This window comes from Ailuropoda melanoleuca, chromosome 14, assembly GCF_002007445.2.
Source record: "Ailuropoda melanoleuca isolate Jingjing chromosome 14, ASM200744v2, whole genome shotgun sequence".
In the NCBI taxonomy this organism is placed as follows: Eukaryota; Metazoa; Chordata; class Mammalia; order Carnivora; family Ursidae; genus Ailuropoda; species Ailuropoda melanoleuca.
In genome coordinates, this window is record NC_048231.1 from 70593397 (window position 1) to 70613979 (window position 20583).

The 20583-nt window shown below is 44.9% G+C and overlaps 1 protein-coding gene across 11 annotated transcripts in view; it reads left to right on the forward strand.

Moving 5' to 3' along the window:
* FHOD3 (formin homology 2 domain containing 3) overlaps positions 1-20583 on the forward strand; it is a 505390-nt gene that overhangs the window by 355279 nt on the left and 129528 nt on the right. For all 11 annotated transcript variants that reach the window (XM_034643279.1, XM_034643277.1, XM_034643280.1 and 8 more), the window contains exon 10: positions 10651-10901. In XM_034643279.1, the coding sequence (XP_034499170.1) occupies positions 10651-10901 (251 nt within the window). The remainder of the gene's footprint in view (positions 1-10650; positions 10902-20583) is intronic.

Sequence of the window (20583 nt, forward strand, 5' to 3'; positions counted from 1 at the left end):
GTTCTGTCTATTTCTGATAGTGGGGTGTTGAGGTCCCCTACTATTACTGTGTTCTTACCTATATGTCTCTTATTTATTTTTAAAGATTGACTCTCCACTGAATGTGGCCCAGAGCCCAGCACGGGGCTCGATCTCACAACCCTGAAATCATGGCCTGAGCCAAAATCAAGAGTCAGATGCTCAGCCTACTGAGCAACCAGGTGCCCTTCAATACTTGTTTTTAAAATTGAGGTATAGTTGACATACGATATCCTACTAGGTATACATCATCATGATTCGATAGTTTTATACATTATGAAATGATCAGGATAAGTCTAGTTGTATATCACTGTACAAAGTTATTACAATATTATGGACCATATTCCCTATGCTGTACGTTACATCCCCATGACTTATTTATTTTATAACTGGAAGTTTATACTTCTTAATTCCCTTCATCTGTTTCCCCTGCCCTCTGAGCCCATCCCTGCTTGGGTAACAGCTTGTTTCTTGTATCCATGAGTCTGTTTTTTTGGTTTGTTTTGTTTTTCACATTCCACATATAAGTGAAATAATATGGTATTTGTCTTTCTCTTTTGGACTTATTTCACTTAGCTTTATACCCTCTCAGTCGGTTCATGTTGTTGGAAATGGCAAGATTTCATTCTGTTTTATGGTTGAGTAATATTCCATTGTGTATATATACCACATCTTCTTTATCCGTTCATCTGTCAGTGGGCACTCAGGGTGCTTCCATATCTTGGTTATTATAAATAAAACTGCAGTAAACATAGGGGTGCGTATATCTCTTTCGAATTGGTGTTTTCATTTTCTTTGGAGAATTACCCAGAAGTGCGATTGCTGGGTCATATGGTAGTTCTATTTTTAAATTTTTGAGGAATCCTGTACTGTTTTCCAGAGTGCACCATTTTATGTTCCCACCAACAGTGCACAAGGGTTCCCATTTTCCCACATCCTCACCAACACATGTTATTTCTTGTCTGATAACAGCTGATCCTGACCAGTGTAAGGTGATATCTCGCTGTGGTTTTGATATGTTTCCGTGATGATTGGTGGTGGTGAGCATTTTTCATGTGTCTGTTGGCCATCTGGATGTTTTCTTTGGAAAAATGTCTAAGTCCTCTGCTCATTTTTTAGTTGGGTTATTTGGGAAGCTTTGGAGGTCCTTTATATATTTTGGATATTAACCCCTTATTGGATCTATGATTTGCAAATATCTTCGCCCTTTTCAGTAAGTTGCCTTTTTTGCTTTGTTGGTGGTTTCCTTCACTGTATAAAAAGCTTTTTAGTTTGATATAATCCCATTTGTTTATGTTTGCTTTTGTTAACATTGCCTGAGGAGACTGGTCCAAAAAGATATTGCTGAGGTTGATGTCAAAGGGCGTACTGCCTGTTTTCTTCTAGGAGTTTTGTGGTTTCAGGTCTCATACTCAAGTCTTTACTCCATTTTGAACTTATTTTTGTGTATGATAGAAGAAAGTGGTCCAGGTTCATTTTTTTTGCATGTAGCTGTCCAGTTTTTCCCATCACCATTTATTGAAGAGCCTGTCTTTGCCGCATTGTATATTCTTGCCTTCTTCGTCGGAGATTTATTGACCACATAGGCATGGGTTTATTTCTATTCTATTCTATTCCATTGATCTGTGTGTCTATGTTTGTGCCAGTATCCTGTTTTGATTACTGTAGCTTTGTAGTATAGCTTGAAATCAGGAAGCATGATACCTCCAGCTTTGTTTTTCTTTCTCAAGATTGCTTTGGCTATTTGGGGGGTCTTCTGTGGTTCCATACAAATTTTAGGATTATTTGTTCAACTTTGGTGAAAATGCCATTGGTATTTTGATGGAGATTGTATTGAATCTGTAGATTACTTTGGGTAGTAGGGACATTTTAACAGCATTCTTCCAATCTGACAGCATGGTGTATCTTTCCATTTATTTGTGTCATCTTCAGTTTCTTTCATCAGTGTTTTATTGTTTTTAGAAAATAAGTTTTCCATCTCATTGCTTAAATATAATCCTAGGTATTTTTTTGGATGCAATTGTAAATGGGATTTTTATCTAATTTTTCTTTCTGATAGCTCATTATTAGTATATGGAAACATAACCAATTTCTGTATGCTAATTTTGTATGCTGTAACATCACTGAATTCACTTATTCTAATCATTTTTGTTTGTTTGTTTGTTTTGGTGGAGTCTTGAGGGCTTTATATAGTATCCTGTCATCTACAAATAGTGACACTTTTACTTCTTCCTTTCCAATTTGAATGCCTTTTATTTCTTTTACTTGCCTAACTGCTGTGGCTAGGACTCCAAATATTATATTGATTAAAGTGATGAGAGCTGGCATCCTTGTCTGTTTCTGATCTTAGAGGAAAAGCTTTCAGCTTTTCACCATTGAGTGTGAGCTCTGGGTTTGTCATATATGGCCTTTATTATGTTGAGGTATTTCCTTCTATACCCACCTTTTTGAGAATTTTCACCATAAATGGATATTGAATTTTGTCAGATGCTTTTTCTATACCTGTTGAGATGATCATATGATTTTTACCCTTTGTTAATGTAATGTATGATGTTGATTGATTTGTGGATATTAAACCATCCTTGCATCCCTGGAATAAATCCCACTTGATGATGGCATATGATCCCTTTTAATGTTCTGTTGAATTTGGTTTGCTAATACTTTGTGGAGGATTTTTGCAGCAATGTTCATTGGGGATATTAGCTTGTAGTGTGTGTGTGTGTTGTTTTTATTTGGTTTTGGTATCAGCGTACTGCTGGCCATATAAAATGAGTTTGGAGGTGTTCCTTCCTCTTCAATTTTTTTATCTTTATAATTTTCATCTCTAACTTTCAGTTTACTTTGTTGTTCTTTTTCTAGTTTTTTGAATTGGTTAATTAATTCATTTCTTTACTTTTTTTTTTTTTTAACCATCCTCATGTTTCTAGACTATAACCCACTTGGTGATGATGTATTCTTTCTTAAAAGATGCTGTTGGAATTCTGTTTATTACTAACTTATTTAGGATTTGTGCACAAGTATTCTTAAGTCTTACTGGCTTCCCCCCTCATCCTCCCTCCACCTCTTCTCTTCTTTTCCTTCTTTTTGTATACCGTCTTTATCAGTTTGGGCATCACTGTTTTGCTAGCATTTTGAAAGAATGATGCTAGTGTTTGTGAGATGACTCTTGTGTGTTGCTTCTGTACTTCTGGTGGCTAAGTGTGCTAATGGCTCCAGGATCTCTCTCTGATCATTCATCCTCAGTGTCCTCCCCTGGATCCTTCTCTGACCTCCCTTTCAGTGTCAGGGTTCCAGACCTCCTCTCTCAGTGTGTGTGGCCTGTTCTGATTTACCCAGTGAGTTTAGTTTTTGAGACTGGTGGCTGATATTTGACCTTGAGCTTTTGCCAAGGCCCATGGCTGCCTGCTTTTCTTCCTGCTTCTCTTCTTGTGTTACTTTCATTCATGGGGCCTATTATATATCATATACTTTGCTGGGGCTAAAAGTGCAGAGAGAAGTTCTGTCTGTGTCCAAGGAACTTTAAACCTATAGTCTAAGACAAGCAAGTAGCTGATTCCTCCAGGAGCCAAATGTAGCAGGGCAGAGGGACATAGATGGTGCCTAGGAAGCTCTATGTTGGGCATAGCTGTTTGGCAGCTGCACATGACATGTAATGTAACCATCCCTAACTGAAATTTATTTTTCTCCCATGAAGAAAATAAAAATCCTGTATCATCTGTTCGTTTCTCCGCTTTTATAAACGGTAGAGTCTTCCATGTTACAAACCTGGAGCTATCCTAGACTCCTTTATTTTTTTTCCCCCTGCCCCCCCCCATTTATAAATCTGATAGCTGACAACCTGACTTTCTTCTCCATTCCCCTAGCTCTGGTCCTCTTGTTTCTTACCTGGATTATTGTAGTATCTTCTCATTGATTTGTTCATCTGTGAATTTGTTTTTTCAGCACAACTTTATTGAGCACCTACTATGTTCCAGGCACTATTCCAGACCCTAGGACATAGTAGTAAGCTAGACAGACAAGGCCATTGCCTTCAGGGAGTGCACACCCTAGTGGGGTGCATACAGTGGCCAAGTACATGAATAAATTGAAAATTGGAAGCTCCAAACATGTTTATGAAGAGAGACAAGATGAAGTAGGAGTGAGAAAGTGAGGCAGGGACAGGAAAGATGGCCTTCTGAGAAGATGGCCTAAAGAAGGATAGTGATGGAGGGCAAAGCAGCAGAGGAGCTCTGGCTTGGCAGGTGTGAAGGGTCAAATAGAGATTGGTGTGACTGGAGAGGTTAGGGTCTTGGACAGCAGCATGATCTGAGCCTGGAGAGGCTGGCATCCTGCAGGGGCTACATCCCATGAAGACCTCTCTCTGTTCTCCCCCGCCTAACTCCCAGCAACTGAAAAAAAGGATCTTCCTGAAAGTTAGATCTGACTATGCCATTCCTCTATTTAAGAAAACAAACTCGAGTAAGCAAATGAGTGAATGAATACATGAAAAAACCTTTTCTGTGGCCATGAGGATGAAGCCCAAACACCTTGAGTTGGTACAGAGACCTACATTGTTTGTGGCCTTTATGCTCCTGTGGCCTTGTCTCTGGCCACTCCTACAATGTCTCTGAAGTTCTCTCCTGTCTCTAGAACATGGAAGGCAGGTCTTTGCGGGGGTGGGAAGGGGGTTTTCCTTCATTATCTCTTCTTTGCCTAGAGTTCTTCCTTCCTGTTCTCATAGTTTGCAAATTCTTACTCCTGTAGGAGTCACCATAGATCCATAGATGTCCCCTTATCCGCAAGGCGTTCGTGCCAAGGTAAAAGGAGTTCCTCCTGTTTGTCCCCTGCTCTTTGCTCATAACTTAGGAAAGAGAGCTCCCTATGACCGTAGCTCGGACTGAGCAGTCCTCAGGACGTACTTGTCTGTCTGTCTTTCTTTGAGCTGTTACTCTGAGTCATATTTCTTTTCTTTCTTTGCCCCGGAGCCCAGCAGTGTGCTTGTCCAGAGTAGATGTTCAGTAAGTGTGCGAATGAAAGTCTCTTTTAGATATCACTTGTTTATGACTATATTTGCCAGATGCTGGGTTGAAGGAAGGGCATGATTTAATCAGGATGTAGCTATCTTAAAGGAAAGAGTAACATCCCAAGGTGACAACTCGATGCTTGAGTTACGGGGCAGAATCAGTGTTTTTATTCCTTTCTGAAAGTGAATGTTCTGAAAACTATTTACTGCCACAGGACAACTAAGTTCAGTATATGCAGGGACAGCAAAGAGACCTATGAGCAAACCAGGCTTTTCCTCACAGAAGACTATGAATGTTTTCAAATAATTGCAGAGAACTTGGTTGGGTTTCTGGAATTCTTGCTAAAAGTGAAGGATGTCTGGTGACCACATGTCCTGGACCTTCTGGGGACAGGCCCAATTCCATGTAATTTAATTCCATTTCAGAGAGGTGATTTAATTCCTGTTTAATTAAATTCATTTTAATTTTTATAGCTTCATGTGAGTTTTCAAATACATAAATTCACAATCAAAATATGAAATCTTTTGTCAGATTATATGTTCTAATTTTTAATTCTAAAAATGTGGTCCTGGTAATGGAAAAGCATATTAAGGCTGAAGACTTTGGGGGTGAGAGTGTGATAACGTAATTTATTTTAAGAAAAATGTATTTGGTCATTATCCTCATTTCTGGCTCACAGCTCCCCAAACCCTTGAAATTTCCTATGTGTTGAGAGTGATAAAGGTATATTTTGTTATATTAGGAAGGTGACTTTCAGAAAGCACCTAAGGATGGGGCTGGTTGCCAAAGGAGGACCAACTATGTGATTAAATGGTTGGAATTTTCAGTCCCAATCCCTGACCTCCTGAGGTTGGAGGGGCTGGACGTTGGATCAGCCAATCGCCAATGACTTAGTTAATCATGGCTACATCATGAAGCCTCCATAAACACCCACGAGGGCAGCTCTTTGGTTCTTTTTGGAGAGCTTCCACTCTCAGCGAAGCAGAATGCTGACACAGTCCACCAAGTTCCATGAGGACAGCAGCTCCTTTGGGAACTTGCCCTATGTATCTCTTAATCTGGCTGTTGATTTATATTTTTTATCCTATCATTTAATAACCTGGTCAATGTAAGTAAGTGTTTCCTTGAGTTCTGTGAGCCGCTCCAGCAAATTCATTGAACCTAAGGAGGAGGATGTTGGAACCTCCAGTCTGGTTGGTCAGAAACACAGGTAACAGCCTGGAGCTTGCAGCTGGCATCTGAATTGGGGTGGGAGGCAGTGAGGCAGTCCTGTCGAACTGAACTCTTAACCTAGAATATTTGATGCTGGCCCTGGGGAGACAGTGTCAGAACTGAGTTGAATGGAGTTAATTCTTAGACACCCTGCGGGTGTTCAAGAATTGCTTGACCCCCCCCCATTGGAATTGGGTCCAAAGACCCTAAAAGAGAGGGGTAGCTATTAATGTTAGGAATAATTAACTAATAGTCCAGTCTCTTAAAGTCCTTTCCTGTCATAGGTGATTTTTAAAATGTGTATCAGTTACTCTTGCTGCACAGCAAGTAAGCCAAAAACAGTGGTCTAACGCAGGAATTTGCTGATGATTCTGTGGGTCAGATATTTGGGCTTGGTTCAGCTGAGAGTGTCTGGTGGCTTGACTGGGGCTGCATGGTCTAAGAGGGCCTCATTCACTTGGCTTGGCATTGGGTGCTGGCTCTTGGCTGGGCCCTGAGTCTTGAGCAGGCTAGCCCGCACTTCTTCACGTGGTAGCAGCATTTCAGAAGGGCCAGTCCCAATGTGCAAACACTTTTCAAGCCTTGTTTGCATCATGTTTGCTGATGTCCCATTGGCCAAAGCAAGTCCCATAGAAAATGGGCTCAGTGTAGGAGGGGGCTACACGAGAGTGAGGAAACAGGGAGGCATGGTTCTCTGGGAGCCTAGCGCTGTGACCATTTTCTACAAGCTGCCATTGGCATAGTTGCTTCTTGAAATGGTGCTAGCACTGGCATCCACTTCACCTAAAAGCTGAACCAAGATGTATAGGTATGCATGTATAGGATTAAAAAGAAGGTATGAGATAGCAATATGGAAAAAGATTGTATCTATAATGCAAGATGGCAGCCTGTCACAACGTTAGTAGTAATATAATGATATAAATTCGAAGAAATGTGGTAGCTTTTGACTTCCATCAAAAATGTTCGCATTGTTGGATATTTGATGATATTAAGAAATTATTTTAAGTGGTACAGTGGTATGGGGGTTATGGTTTTTAAAAATCCTTATCTTTTAGGGACATTTACTAAAATATTTGCAGATGAAATGATATCATCTGGGATTTACTTCGAAGTCTAGGGTTGGGGGCGAGGAGTGGAGTATAAATAACACAAGACTGGATGGGGTTGATACTTGTCGGACTATCAGGGCTGAAAAATGCATCACAGTCTTCATACTCTTTCATACTTTGTGTATGTTTGAAAATTTCCATAATGAAAACTTGAAAAGAGTGTCCAGATCACTCACCGGCCTCAACAACGGAAGGAAGCTGTCACAGATAGCACCCTACGCTGCTTCTAACTGCTTTCCTAGTAAGGTGAGATAGAGTGTGGTAGCATTCAGTGCTGGATTTGGAAACCGCTTGCCCCTCAACTGGGTTTTAGTGTATAAACAGTGTTCTACATTTAATTACAAGAATTAGAAGGCATTTGCTGAGGGGCCCAGCAAGTGAAACACTTCCTCATTAGGGAGAGACTAGAGATTCCCTGGGACATTGTTGGTCTCATCTTGGGTTTGGTGGAGGATGCTGGTTGAGCTGCAGTTAATTTGACCTGACACCCGAGATTCGGAGGAGGAGTTGTGGTAAGTGCTGGGCCCTCCAGGTCTTTGCCAGCTCTGCGTGTTCTTGACTAATTTGTTGCGCTCCCTAGAATCTGAAGGACTGGGCACTGCCACCGTAGCCTTGTGTGGGAAAGTTAAGCCTCTCTTCCCGTCTTCAGTGGATACTGGTGATTCTACGATTCTTCTTGTAAAAACAAAATCATGAGTGAACACTGGGCCCAAATTTCATGTTACGCAGTTGCTCACTGTGAGGCCCCAGGCTGCCACTGAATCGACTGGGATTCTGTGCTCCGTAACTACCCTTCCGTGCACCCCTTTCTTTCTTTCTTTTTTTTTTTTTTTTGTTTTTTGTAAAAGAGATAGATGTTTTGCCGAGGCTCTGAACTTTAGAAAGCCCTCATTAAAATTTGTTTTATGGGGTTGCTTTGATAATTTTTCCAGGTTTTTCTTTTCATTTAAACTTCTTGTCTCCATCTTCTCTGACGAAAGGCGGTTAAAATGAGTTTTGTTTTGTGCACACAGAACACAAAGCTCCTCTCTGAAAGTAGCTGTGAGAGGCGTGCTATTTGATCCTTGGATCTCTGAGGTTAGACAAGGAATTAGAAATATCTGAACTGTACTTTATCCCCTAATCTTATCATTCCAAATGTGTGCCTTAATAAGAAGCAGAATCAATACTTCGGGTCAGAATAAGTTCAAATGGTCTAGAATTTTCATATCTAAAAATGAAGAAAAAACAACTGGTTAGAAATATTTAAAAATACCGTCGTTCATCAGATATACAGTCCTTCTCCCACTGTCCCAGAGAATGCCATTTAAAGTGTTAACGTTGAGATGATAAATGTGATTAACCAAACGCATCATTTCTTTCTTAGTTCCTGCAGTGATATTGGAGTGGAGACCCTTAGGAAACCAACTTTACAATGACTTTTTTTTTTTCCAGTGACATTTTACAACAGTGCTTTTTCTCAACTCTTATCAATTGTTACCTCAAACCTCCCAAAATTATGCCTGACTAGTAAATCCTGGGAGAACAAATAGTCAAAATATTATTAAATTGTCTTCCTATATCTATCTGAGAGTGTGTTATAAAATGTATCTGGCACAAAGATAGAGTTTTCACTAAATTGATCTTACCCAAAAGTCAGAGCTGGAAGGAACTGGAGATGGGACAGATAAAGGGTGGGGGGGAGTACACCCCTGTGAAACAGGCCACCTGTCCCAGGTGTTCATCTCTGTGAACTGGGATGTGGGTGGCCAACCTGGCCTTGACACAGTCAAGCTCACCTTGTTAAATGAGCGCAGGTGCCAAAACTTTGGACACAGGGGACTGTTGATTTTGCACTAGCTTGGCTTTCTATAGATAGGTGATATGAAAACCATTTTGCTTGGTTAGCCAATCTCGGTCTCCATTCTCTCACCTGTCAGGACTGAGTTGTGAAATGTGACCAACAGCACCTGTAGGGCTGGAGAATCGGCACCTCAGGGGATGCAGGACTGTGGAACTCCCTGGTAGCAGAGTCAGAGAGACTGCTGGACTTGGCTGGGAGGGGCTCAGGCTTGCCACTTCTGTGCAATGGAGGAATTTGTGGGCATCCTGGGCCCCTTCATCTGACGGCCTAGCTTGGGGAAGGATAGTCCTATTTATTGAGTACCAGCCACATAAATCATCTTTATAGAAGTGATTCCTCCTGCAGTCCCACAAACGCAATACTGTTATCCTCCTGGGGTGAGCTAGAGAAAAGGCAGGTAATTAGCTGCAGGTCACACCTGGTTGGTGAGTGGCACCGCCAGCATGCATGCCAGGCCTCATCATTGGCCGAGGAGAGCGGGCACGGGCAAGGAGGGAGCCGTGCAAAAGCACAACCAGATGGTGTCAGAGCCTAAACTGAGGCAGCTGCGGAGCAGGATCCGGGGCAGAGCGAGAGGACGAGATGGCAGAGCTGGGCCTCCGGAAAGGGCGCCACCTAGGAACAGGACTAAAATACCCTTCGGCCAAGGGCAGTGGTGTGGGGGTGTGGTGCCAGCTGGCTACGGTTTCCACATGAAACCACAGTGGCAAAGTGTAAGGCAATTATTCTTCTGCATAAATATGCATGACTTTTAAGGGAAGATTAAAAAAAAAACAATCTAGAGGTGAAGTCTATCTCTGGTGTATATTTTTGTGACTGGCTTATGCAGGGTGTCTGGTGTCACTTCATGCTCCACCCCCAACCCCGGGGAACAGGCAGAGGGAGGGTAGCCCCGTAGCCGCAGCGCCAAGGGGGGGCGCTGACATCAGGCTGGACGTGCCGCTGCACCGGGCCTCTCGGAAAGTGCCTGCGGCCAGCTCCGCTCACCTGTGTCTTGGGGCCCTTGCCTCTGACCACAATCCTGGCTGCGCTCGGTTGGGAAGCAAGCTCAGGAATGATCAGGCACTGGAGGGCTCCCTGCGGCTGGGCTTCAGGACAGACCTCGCCTCCTGGACCACAGCAGAGCACAGGGTGGGCCGGGAGAGATGCAGCCCCGGAAGGGATAGTGCTGGGCTCCAGGGTAAAGATCCTGTCTGATTGCAGAGTACTTCGCAGACCTGCTCAGGGTATCTGTTGGCCTTTTCATCCCCATTTGACTGGGAAAATATACAGTGGCAAGCATCTTTCCGTTTGCAGACTGCACTTTGGCACGCCTGTGGTTGTGAAGATCTTGCAGAGAAGCTGAGTTCGCAGGATGGAAGGAATGTGGAGTCACATTAGAGCGAGCCTGAAATGCAGATCCCACCTAAGGTCGCTGGGAGGCTGTCAAGTCTGACCTTGCCCTGGGCGCTCTCTGCTTTTTCAGGTGGCACTGCGGCTGGAGGACGGCGATGAGACTGCAGAGCCGCCCCCCAGCGGGCGCCGGGACCGGAGGAGGGCCAGCGTGTGTTCCGGTGGTGGCAGCGGCGGCGCGGGCGAGCAGCGGGGCCTGGACCGCAGGCGCAGCCGCAGGCACTCGGTGCAGAGCACCAGCAGTCCCCTGTCGGCCCCCACCAGTCCCTGCTCCCAGTCGGCTCCTGGCTTCAAGCCCAGTCAAGTACGAGAGCACTGTGAAAAGTAAGCATTACCCCAGCCCTTTCGAGGGGCGCAAGGACCCTGATGAGGTGGGTGGGGTCACAACCCCGCAGGCACCCACCACCATCCCGTCCCTGCTGGCCACACAACCTCTCCTGACTTGCTCCCGGCTTCTTCTCTGCCCTTAAAACGCCACCCCAGAGGTCCTTGGAATGTCCCCGGGCAAGGTGGTCCTGGGGATAGGCCTAGATTTGATCTTATTAACTCCACGAGCTCTTCTTCACACACTTGTGTTTTCATAGCCCTATCTCAATTAATATCTGTTCGAAAATCTGTGCTTTATCAAATGGAAAAGAATCCAAAACACAGGACTTTACCTAGAAACGAATGGTGCACCGTCCTGTAAATGTAAGATCATTAGTCTTGAGATACTCGTGGCAACGCATAGTTGAGGGTGATTTTAGTTACACAGAATAAGCCTGTGTGAATTAAACAGATAGATTATATAAATATAAACATAGATGTACACATACATTATATTTATATGAGTAGATAATATATAAATATGTAAATTTCAGTAAGTGCCATTGCCGTTAATTTGTTAGTCATTTAGCAAACATTTTTAGTGAGTATCTGTTAGAGGCCAGGACTTTATGATACCATGAAGAATAAGGTATGATCTGTACCCTTTTCAAAGTCACATCTGGGCTGGGAGAGTTCATGAGAAATTATACACACACACACACACACACACACACGTACACAAAAGTAATAGATTTTGACAAAATCTATAGGAACTTAGAAATGGTTCTATAAAGAAGAGGTGCAACACAATGGAGAGCCATGCTGTTCTGGAGTCTGGGTCCACTGATAGCTCCCCAAGTGAATGCTGTCCGTTCACTAGGATGATGGAGCTCTGTGGACCAGTCCACGCCAGCCAGGTCCACCTGGAATAACTGGTGTACTAGTTTGCCAGTGTGTCACCCCCTGCTGCTGGCACGTGGAGGCTCTGCTTACATCATTTGGCTGGAGCTTTTTCTGTCGTCATGGAGATCCACCTGGGAGCCACATGTGAGTCATGAGGCTGCCTGGTGAAGAAGAAAATCACTCCGAATAAGTTGGATGCCCTTAAGCTAGTGATCGAGATATGTCCCCTCCTCTGTATCCCTGAGGACCATCTGCCCCCATCTCGAGCGATGTCCCGAGCAGTCTGGTGTGCATAGAGTCCCTGGAGGCTGAGCTGGCCATGCCCTCGGGTGCCTCCTGTCACAGAAGGAGAGGAAGACACTAGTCCGAGAGTGATGTGCAAGCCACGATCCTCGACACCCTTCTCTACCACGTAACTATCCATCTACAGATTTTTCTAAGAGTCTGTATAGAACAAGCTGTTATAAGAAAAGAAGACAAACTTCTAAACAGACAGAGGAATGAGCACGTCTGTCCTAAACGTTGCACCTTGTGGTCTAAGATCTTCAAGAAACCTAGGCAGTGCTCAAAGGGCACGTAAGGTTCTTTCAGCACTGCTCCTAGCTGAGGGAGAGAAGGGGATGCAGTGGGCTGCAAATTGGTATGTAAAATCACCCCAGATGCTGAGGACAGTCATTCGGAGTCCTTGTCAGCAGTGCTTGGCATTCTTTTGTACTGTCTGCCTTGTGTCCTGTTGATGCCTGGTCTGTTTCTTGCTGTTACACTTTTCAAAGGTTCCCATGTCGTGAGTCAGGTGGCCACACCTTGTGGCAGGTTGGCAAGGATGACAGCAGTGGAGTAGGCCCTCATGGGCACAGTTCACGGTTTCGACGTGTGGGGCTTGGGGGGGGTCTGGAATGGGAGCCACACATGATGCTCTGCATGTTTCTTGTCTCATTCTTTTCAAACAGGACTGAGTTTTCATTTTACTGAAATGAGTACTTGACGGAAATTTACAGCACTTATTGGAGAAGAATACACTTTCCCACTTGTAAGGACATAACATTTTACAGATTGATTATGAAGTGGCTTCGTGAAGCCTGTTGGAGGGGTTTGGCCCTCCGGCCCCGAAGCAGCAGTACAGTTTTGGCAGAGGTGGGAGTGGGATGGGGGAAAGGGTGACAAGAGGCCAAACGGGAAATGATCCCTGCATGCATAGCTTCGTCAGCTGCTCAGCATCTGTGCCTCTGAACGGTACGTTAGCATCAAGTAGTTCCTTGTGTCCGACTCCCCATAGACCTTGAAAGACAGAAGCAGGCCTGACCTAGCCGGCTCCTCATGTATGTGAGCATTCTGGCCCTGCTCACCTCTGACTTGTGGCAACGTGCCTTGTGTATGCCACATAGGAACTTTAGACTGGGTTTTATAATTCTGACCCAACTAATGCCGGTACCTCTGAAAAGAAGATGATAGTGCATGCTAGAGTTTAGAGATCCACATTGCCCTAAAATGCATATGGCATTCCCTGCTCAGATGGTCTTTTAACATCATCTGACATTCTCACAGTGGTCCTCTGGAGGACCTAGCAGGACAAGTCTCTTCATCCTCGTTTTACAAGTGAGAGACAGGGCCTTGGTGCCGTGTGATGATCCCAGGACTAAGGGGCTGAGTTGTGGGTTAGACACAAGTCTTTGGCCTTTGCCTTTTAGTGTCCAAAGGCACCCCAAGAATGAAATCCAAAATGTAAGTGTAAAGATAAAGCTCATTATGGCACATAGTCACAAAAGATGCTTTTAGGGGCACCTGGGTGGCTCAGTCGTTTAAGCACCCAACTCTTGATTTCGCCTCAGGTCATGATCTCAGGTTGTGAGATTTAGCCCTATGTTGGGCTCTGTGCTGGGTGTGGAGGCTGCTTCTGATTCTCTCTGCCCCTCGCCCCCTACCTCCCGCTTTTTTGTGTGCGCTCTCTCTTTCTAAAAAGAAAAAAAAAATTCATCTTTGCACTGGAAGAAAAATGTGGGTGCTTTCATTTTTTTACCAAGAAAAAATTATTTGCAGCCTCAAATCAGCAAAACAAACAGTGTTGCTGGTTTAAATTATAAATAGTAGATAATCTTAAGAGAAAAAAATCTTTAAGCCTATAGCAGGAGGCCTTTCTATGCACTTTCAGGCTCAGGCCCTCTCCTCTCTGGGGCACCCCGTTCTATCCCTGAACTTCTCTGTTTGTGAGGAAGGTCTTCTGACCTGAATGCACTCCATAATATTCTAGCTCTATTATTGCCATTACATGGATGAAATTTCCCCATAGTGTTTTCCTATTCATCATAGTTCTTACCTCTGTCACCACACATCAAATCGTCTTTCTGCTCCGTGTGTCAGTCTCTCTAATAATGAACATTGCATGGTACTTAATATATGAAACCTTTCATCCTGTTGATTTCCACACAACATTCCAACCCACGGCGGTAATTTTGAACTTGATTCAGTCACTAACGTTAGCAGTTGTGCCATCCAGCCTTCGGTCCTGTGTATATTTTAATACACACGGAAGAGTGACCTGGCAGGTAGTAGATGATGACAACTGGCTGGCCCAGACTGCTGCCACGTACCTCAAAGGCAGGGGTTGGAAGCTTTCTCTGTCAGGCCAGGTAGTACATAGGTTAAGCTCTGCAGGTCGGGCAGTCTGTGTTGCAACCCTTCAAAGGCATTCTGCCTTTGCAAAAGCAGCCCGAGACACCAGGTAAGCAAATGAGCTTGTTTGTGTACAGACACTGAGATTGCAATTTTACATGTCAGGAAATATCTTTCTGGTTTGTGTTTCAACCATTTAAAAATCTGAAAACCATCCTTAGGAGACGGACTATATAAAAACAGGTGGTAAGCCAGATCTGGCCCACAAGCTATCGTTGGCCAGCCCCTGTTCTAAGACGCCCAGTTTCTAGAGGGAGGTTGGCAGGGAAATGATCTGGAATTGGCAAAGAGGAGTATATGGGGTGTGACCGAAGAGCCCATCATGACATAGGAGAGGGCTGTAGGGAACAGTGTGTTAAGTTCAGGGTGGGAGCAGGGAATATTCCATGAAGACACTGAGACTATCCGGGATTTGGCTAACAGCTGCTCATAGGTTCTCAGGGCACTGTGGGTGGTTGAAGGGATTGGACAAGGCAGGAGATGAGTTAGATGAGGGGACATACAGAGCCAGCAAGGAGAAGGGGATCTGGAGATGAGTCCAAGAAAGGTGGGGCTGCTCCAAGAGGTGGAAGCAGCCTGGAATCAGTGCCAGTGTTCCCATTAAGGTGGTGGTGTTGTCCCTCAGGACATTTGGCGATGTCTGGACACGTGTTTGGTGGCCACGATCATCGTGGAGTGCCGTCAGCACCTGGGGGATAGAGTCTGGGGTTGCCGCTGAACATTCCACAAGGCGCGGGACAGCCCTCTGCACAAAGAATGATCTGTTCTGAAATATCAGTAGTGCTGAGTCTGAGAAACCCCACCTTACAGGACAGCAAGTAATTGATTGTAATTTTTCGTTCCTCCTCAGGATGATGCCGAGGTAGGGAGAGCTTCGACTGTTGGAAGGAGGTGGTGTCTTTCTTAGCAGCACATGGAACTCTGTGGATCTACCTTCAAATGTTCATATGCATGGGTCAAAGCTGGCTTTTTTTTTTTCTTCAGAGAATAGGATTCTCAAATTTCTTGGCTACTGTACACAACGTAGAGTCCCTTTTCTGCTTGTTTTTGTTGTAATTGATTTAGCAAAGTTTATGCTTCAAATTCTTAGGGAATATGCTGAACCCTCTTTGGAAGAACCAGAGGTTTGACTAGACCTCCTGATTTTCTCAGTAGTCCAAAAGCCCAATATACCCAGTACCACTCAGCTTTATATCTATCACATTCCCCCAAATTGACATAACAGCACGTGACGCCAGCCATATTACAAAGCGGCAAGATCGAGCAATGATTCTGTAATGGAAGCTGTGCTGTTTTGCAGCCAGGCTCAGGAATCTGGAGGAACAGGAACACAAGACAAGCTCACTAGAGTCACTCTGACTACCCAGTGCTCTCAGATGGTCGGGTGGCACTGAGGAGTCAGTTCTGAGAAGGAGCAATGGGCACTGTCCTCTTGGCTCATGGTATTATCAACTGGTGGTCAAGAAATAGAAGTTGAATTCAAAAATTGCTACTTTGTTATATAAGTTAGATGAGAGGTAAAAATAAAAAGGCTTAATATATGTTGCGCCAAAGTACTCATTCTAATAAGTTGAAAATGATAAGGAAGTCAACAGGCAGATGGAGGAGATAAGGGTTGGGGCCAGGCCTTGAGCTTGCTGCTGGGAGGAACCAGACACAGTCATTTGTATACATGACTGATCTGCAAGCCGCAGGGAAAAGTTGCGGCCTGCCTCTGGCAGGTCCCAGAGAGGGGGAAGCCGAGAGGGACCATGCCCACCTGGGCTACAGGCCATGGGTCCTGACCAGGAGATAGCTAGTTCACCCGCGCTTCAGGGAGGAGGAGTCAGGCTGGGTATGGTGTGGACCCTCGCATCGGGAGCTCAGCGTGAACCCGCTGGCGGAGAATAGCCTACGGCCCCTCGAGAGCAAAGGAACCCTCAGCCTGCACAGGTCCTCCCATCCCCACCTAGGATGGAAGTACTGAGGCAGGGGAGCAGCTGCTTGGCTCCACCGCTAAGAGCCGTGTAGCAATTTAGATATGGCCCCAGGCACTCAGGGGGCACCGACTACATAGCAACTCTGTTTTCCAATAAAAAGGATCGAGGATGTGAAGATGTGGTAGCAACTATGCAGTGTAAAATAGACCTGGTTGGACCATACGGTACAGAGGATGATGATGGCAATTGGCAGCTGTAGCTGTGGCTCGCCTTTCCTGGGCACCTAATTACCTGCCAGGCCTTGTGCCGAGAGCTTCAATGCACCAAGTCCATTTTCATCATTACCCCATTACTAGGTGCTGTTAGGATCTCTGTGTGGCAGGACGGGAAGCTGAGGCAAAGAGAGTTAAAGGAACTGTCCAGAGTCCCACAGCTGATCAGATTGATTTTAGAGTTCCTGGTGGAGCTGGTTTTTGAGTTCAAGGGCTCTGCCTCCAGAGTCCCATTTTATTCAACTACTTTTTCTTCCCCTGGGATTCCATAAATATAAAACAATTATCCTTGGTACTTGGCAGTTAATAAGCAACTATCAAATACACGTTGCCATTTTTTTATTACTACTTCCAGATCTTTATGTCAGTACATTTAATAAAGTTATTGCTTAGTGTTCCATTATATGGGTGTACTATAAAGACAGGATGCCTTCATTCATTTTGCTATGGCTTGATTCCCATTTTTTTTCCTAGTACTAAACTTTCTGGAATAAGCATCCACACATGTTTTTGTGCACATATGTTAGCATTCTTTTAGGAGAGATTCATAGGAGTGAGATTCTAGATCAAAGGGCCTTACATTTTAACTATTGATATCACACCTCTGGTCCTCAAAAAGGCGATACCACTTTGCTGCCCTCCCCCCACCCCCCACACGTGACTGACCATTTTGTCACAGCTTCCCCAGCACTGGGTGTTAGGAGTTATTCAGAAGTTTAGTATTTCTGAAGAGTGAAATGTGGTGCCTCAGTGTTTCACTGTGCACTTTTAGGTTACCGTTGAGGTTGCTCATTGGCTGTAGAAATTTCCTTTCCTGAGTGTTGCCTGTTTATATCCTTGGCTCATCTGTCTCCTGAATGGTTTGTCCTTTTAAACTGATGAGCACCTACTCTATTTTAATAGGGAAATTTTCAGATACAGAAGCAGAGAGATTGTAAACATCCTCTATACGATATAGGTAATAACTTTTGACAACTATGTCACAAATACTTTTTCCTTGTCTATTAAACATCTTCACTTCTGCTGTCCCTTGGTATGTGTAAAAGATATTGCTAGGGTACCCAATTTATTAGTCTCTTCCTGTGCAGCTCGTAGGTGGGGTGCTTATTCAGGAAAGTGTATCCTCCTCCTACCCAGCCTCTACTTTGTCCGGGGAGGATGCTTTGCTATTCCTCGTTCACTGTCTAGGAGATAACGCAGTGATCGCAGGAGCCGGCACTGACTCTGCGCTCGCTATCGTGCTAAGCAGTTTTGCATGAATTGTAAATTATGTGAAGAACGTGGTAGAATCTTCCCCTTTTTAAGATGAGGAAACTGAGGCTCGGAGGTTAAAGAGCAGGCCCCAGATCGCACAGGTGGTAAGCGGCACAGCTGAGTTTGAACCCATTCATTCCTAGTCCAGAGCATGTGCTCAGAGCCAAATGTCCCTGGGACTGTGCTCTGAACCTGCAGAACGTGCGCAACAGTAACAACTTCTTCTCTTCTGAGGATGAATCAGATTTGTTGAAAAAGCAAAAAATCACTCAGAGCAAATATTTACTGTGACTTGGTAATCCTAATGAGCTGTATTGTTTATAGTCCCTGTTAGATTTTGATCTTGAGATAATCACACTGATTTGTTTGTTTTTCTCAAAAATTGGCACTGAAGACGATTCCTAAGGAGTTCTGAAAATGTTCAGAGCAGTAACTGCAACACTGGAACAAGCCTTCCTCGTTCAGCATAACGAAGCAGCCTTTATCTTGTGGTAGAGGAAGGAAGGAAGGTATAGGAACAGAAATTCATCTGGTTGAGAGGAAGCCACAGTTAACAATGGTCAGAGGCTAGGCTGTCCTCACCTTTTGGGGGCTCATACCTGGTGTGTACCAATTAGTGGCCCGGCGAGTGGTGGGAGCCAAGCTTTGGGGCTGAGCCTCCGAGTGGGAGCTGGAGGGAGGCAATTGCAGAGGGAGTTGTTTTCTGTTTTCCTGCAGAAGTACGAAGGGGTGTTGGCTCCTCTCCACCAGCCACAGGAACCAGTGGGCAAAGGAGAGCCTAATTATGGAAACATTAGCAGGGTGGGTGAGCTCATCTTCCCATATTTTGATGGGAAGAGGCGTGTTTGGATGCCGAGTTCTAGGGCAGTGCCTTGCTCTCTGGTCTGTCTCACACATTGTCCACAGGACTTGATGGCCAGGAGTCACAGAATTCTCGGCCGGTTAGTTGTAGGGTCGGTAGCAGAAATAGCAGACTAGTGCTAGCTCTCTTTCTTGGAAACAGCAATGAGCAACGGATTGACCGATGAAGAGCATGAGACGAGCAGGTGGTGTGTAATTGGTGTTAACCTGCGAGATCTACAACTGGGTGCCGTGCTCGGTCCTGGCTCCAGGAGGAAGGTTTGGCCAGGGGCAGTAACGGAGCAGTGGCGGAAGTGGCTGAGAGCACAGGGTAGGTCTTCACAACCTGGGACTGCGTTTCCTTGCCAGGCTTGGCCTCGGTCTTCTCCCCTGTAAACTCAGGATGATGCTACCTCTTTAATAGGGTGGTGGGTGATTTAAGAGACGCAGCCCAATTGTGTGCTTAGCTCACTGTTATTATTACAGCCACTCCATGCCCTGGAGCTTTCCTGGGTTTTGTACTATTAAGGAAGGTAATTGTTAAATAAATACGGATGCGAGCCGGGGAGAAGATTTTGTGCCCTGGCGTAAACATGCTAGAGGATTTCACAACAGCCAGGTTAATAACCACTGGTACCCTGAGCGGCAAGTGGCTACCTGGGAAGATTTATCTGATGGCAAATGATTTGTTATAAGTGGGAGTCACAGAAAAGGGATGTGACCTTGTGAGGTGGGTATGATCGGAATACAGCCAGTGATTCAGATTTGCCATTTGGTATCTAAGAGGCTCTTTCTGGTTTCCCGAGTATTGAATAGTAAGGGGGTGGACCGGAGGGGAGAGTGCTGGGGGGGCAAAGGGGGGTGATCTTGAAACTGGTAGAACTGCTGAAAAGAAAAAACAGAGGCATTGAAGTGTGAGAAGAGGTGACTTCGCAAAGCTCCTCTGACTTCTAGGGCAGGATCTCTTGTTTCTCAAAATTTCACTGTGATTCGATTGGGCGTTTGGACCTTGCTGCTTTTTTTCAAGTGAAGCATAATTGACATACTATATTATGTTAGTTCCATGTGCACAACATAGGGATTTGACCAACATTTGTATACATTTGGAGCTTTGCCGAATTGAATTTGGGGATCTTTCTAGGTTCTGAGGAAATTGGCAAAATTTTATCCTTAAAACTGAGCAGAGCTACCAGTGAATTTTTAGGTGACATGTGATCAGGGTTGTGTTCCAGGGAGACGACTCAGAAGAGCAGAGAGCAGGTGGCAGCAGTCCGGGAGAGGGCCTGACTCGGGCAGTGGCTGGGAGAGTGGCGAGGTAGGAGCAGCTGAGGAGACAGGAGGGCATTATCTGCAGGACAGTGACTGGATTTTAAGGTGAGAAAAAGGAGTCTGGGCGATTCCCAGGCAGCCACTAGCCCAGCATCATGGGGTGGCTGTCAGACCACTTTGCAAGCTTTGGGCATTAAGTGCAAGTGTCAGTGGGTCACAAGTACAACTTCCCCTACTGTTGTATAGACATTTCTGGAACTCAGATATGTGTAGGTGATGGTTGATGTCTAGGCTTAAATGCCATAAGCCAGGGAGAGAGCAAGTGCACGGAGCAGTGACTGGGTAAAGCCCTGGAAAGCAAAGTGGAGGCTCATCGTCGTGTGAAATGCTGGAACGGAGACGCTCACTTACTTGCCAAGTCAATGAACCTTGAAATCGGTTGTCTTCACGTGTGACTATGTTTCAAGCTAGAGTGGCCCAGTTTGGTGTGATGTTTCAGGAAGAGACAGCCTTTACTGGGAGAGCCATAGTGAGCACATTTCAAAGAGAAGGACAGGTCCTTGTTTCTCATTA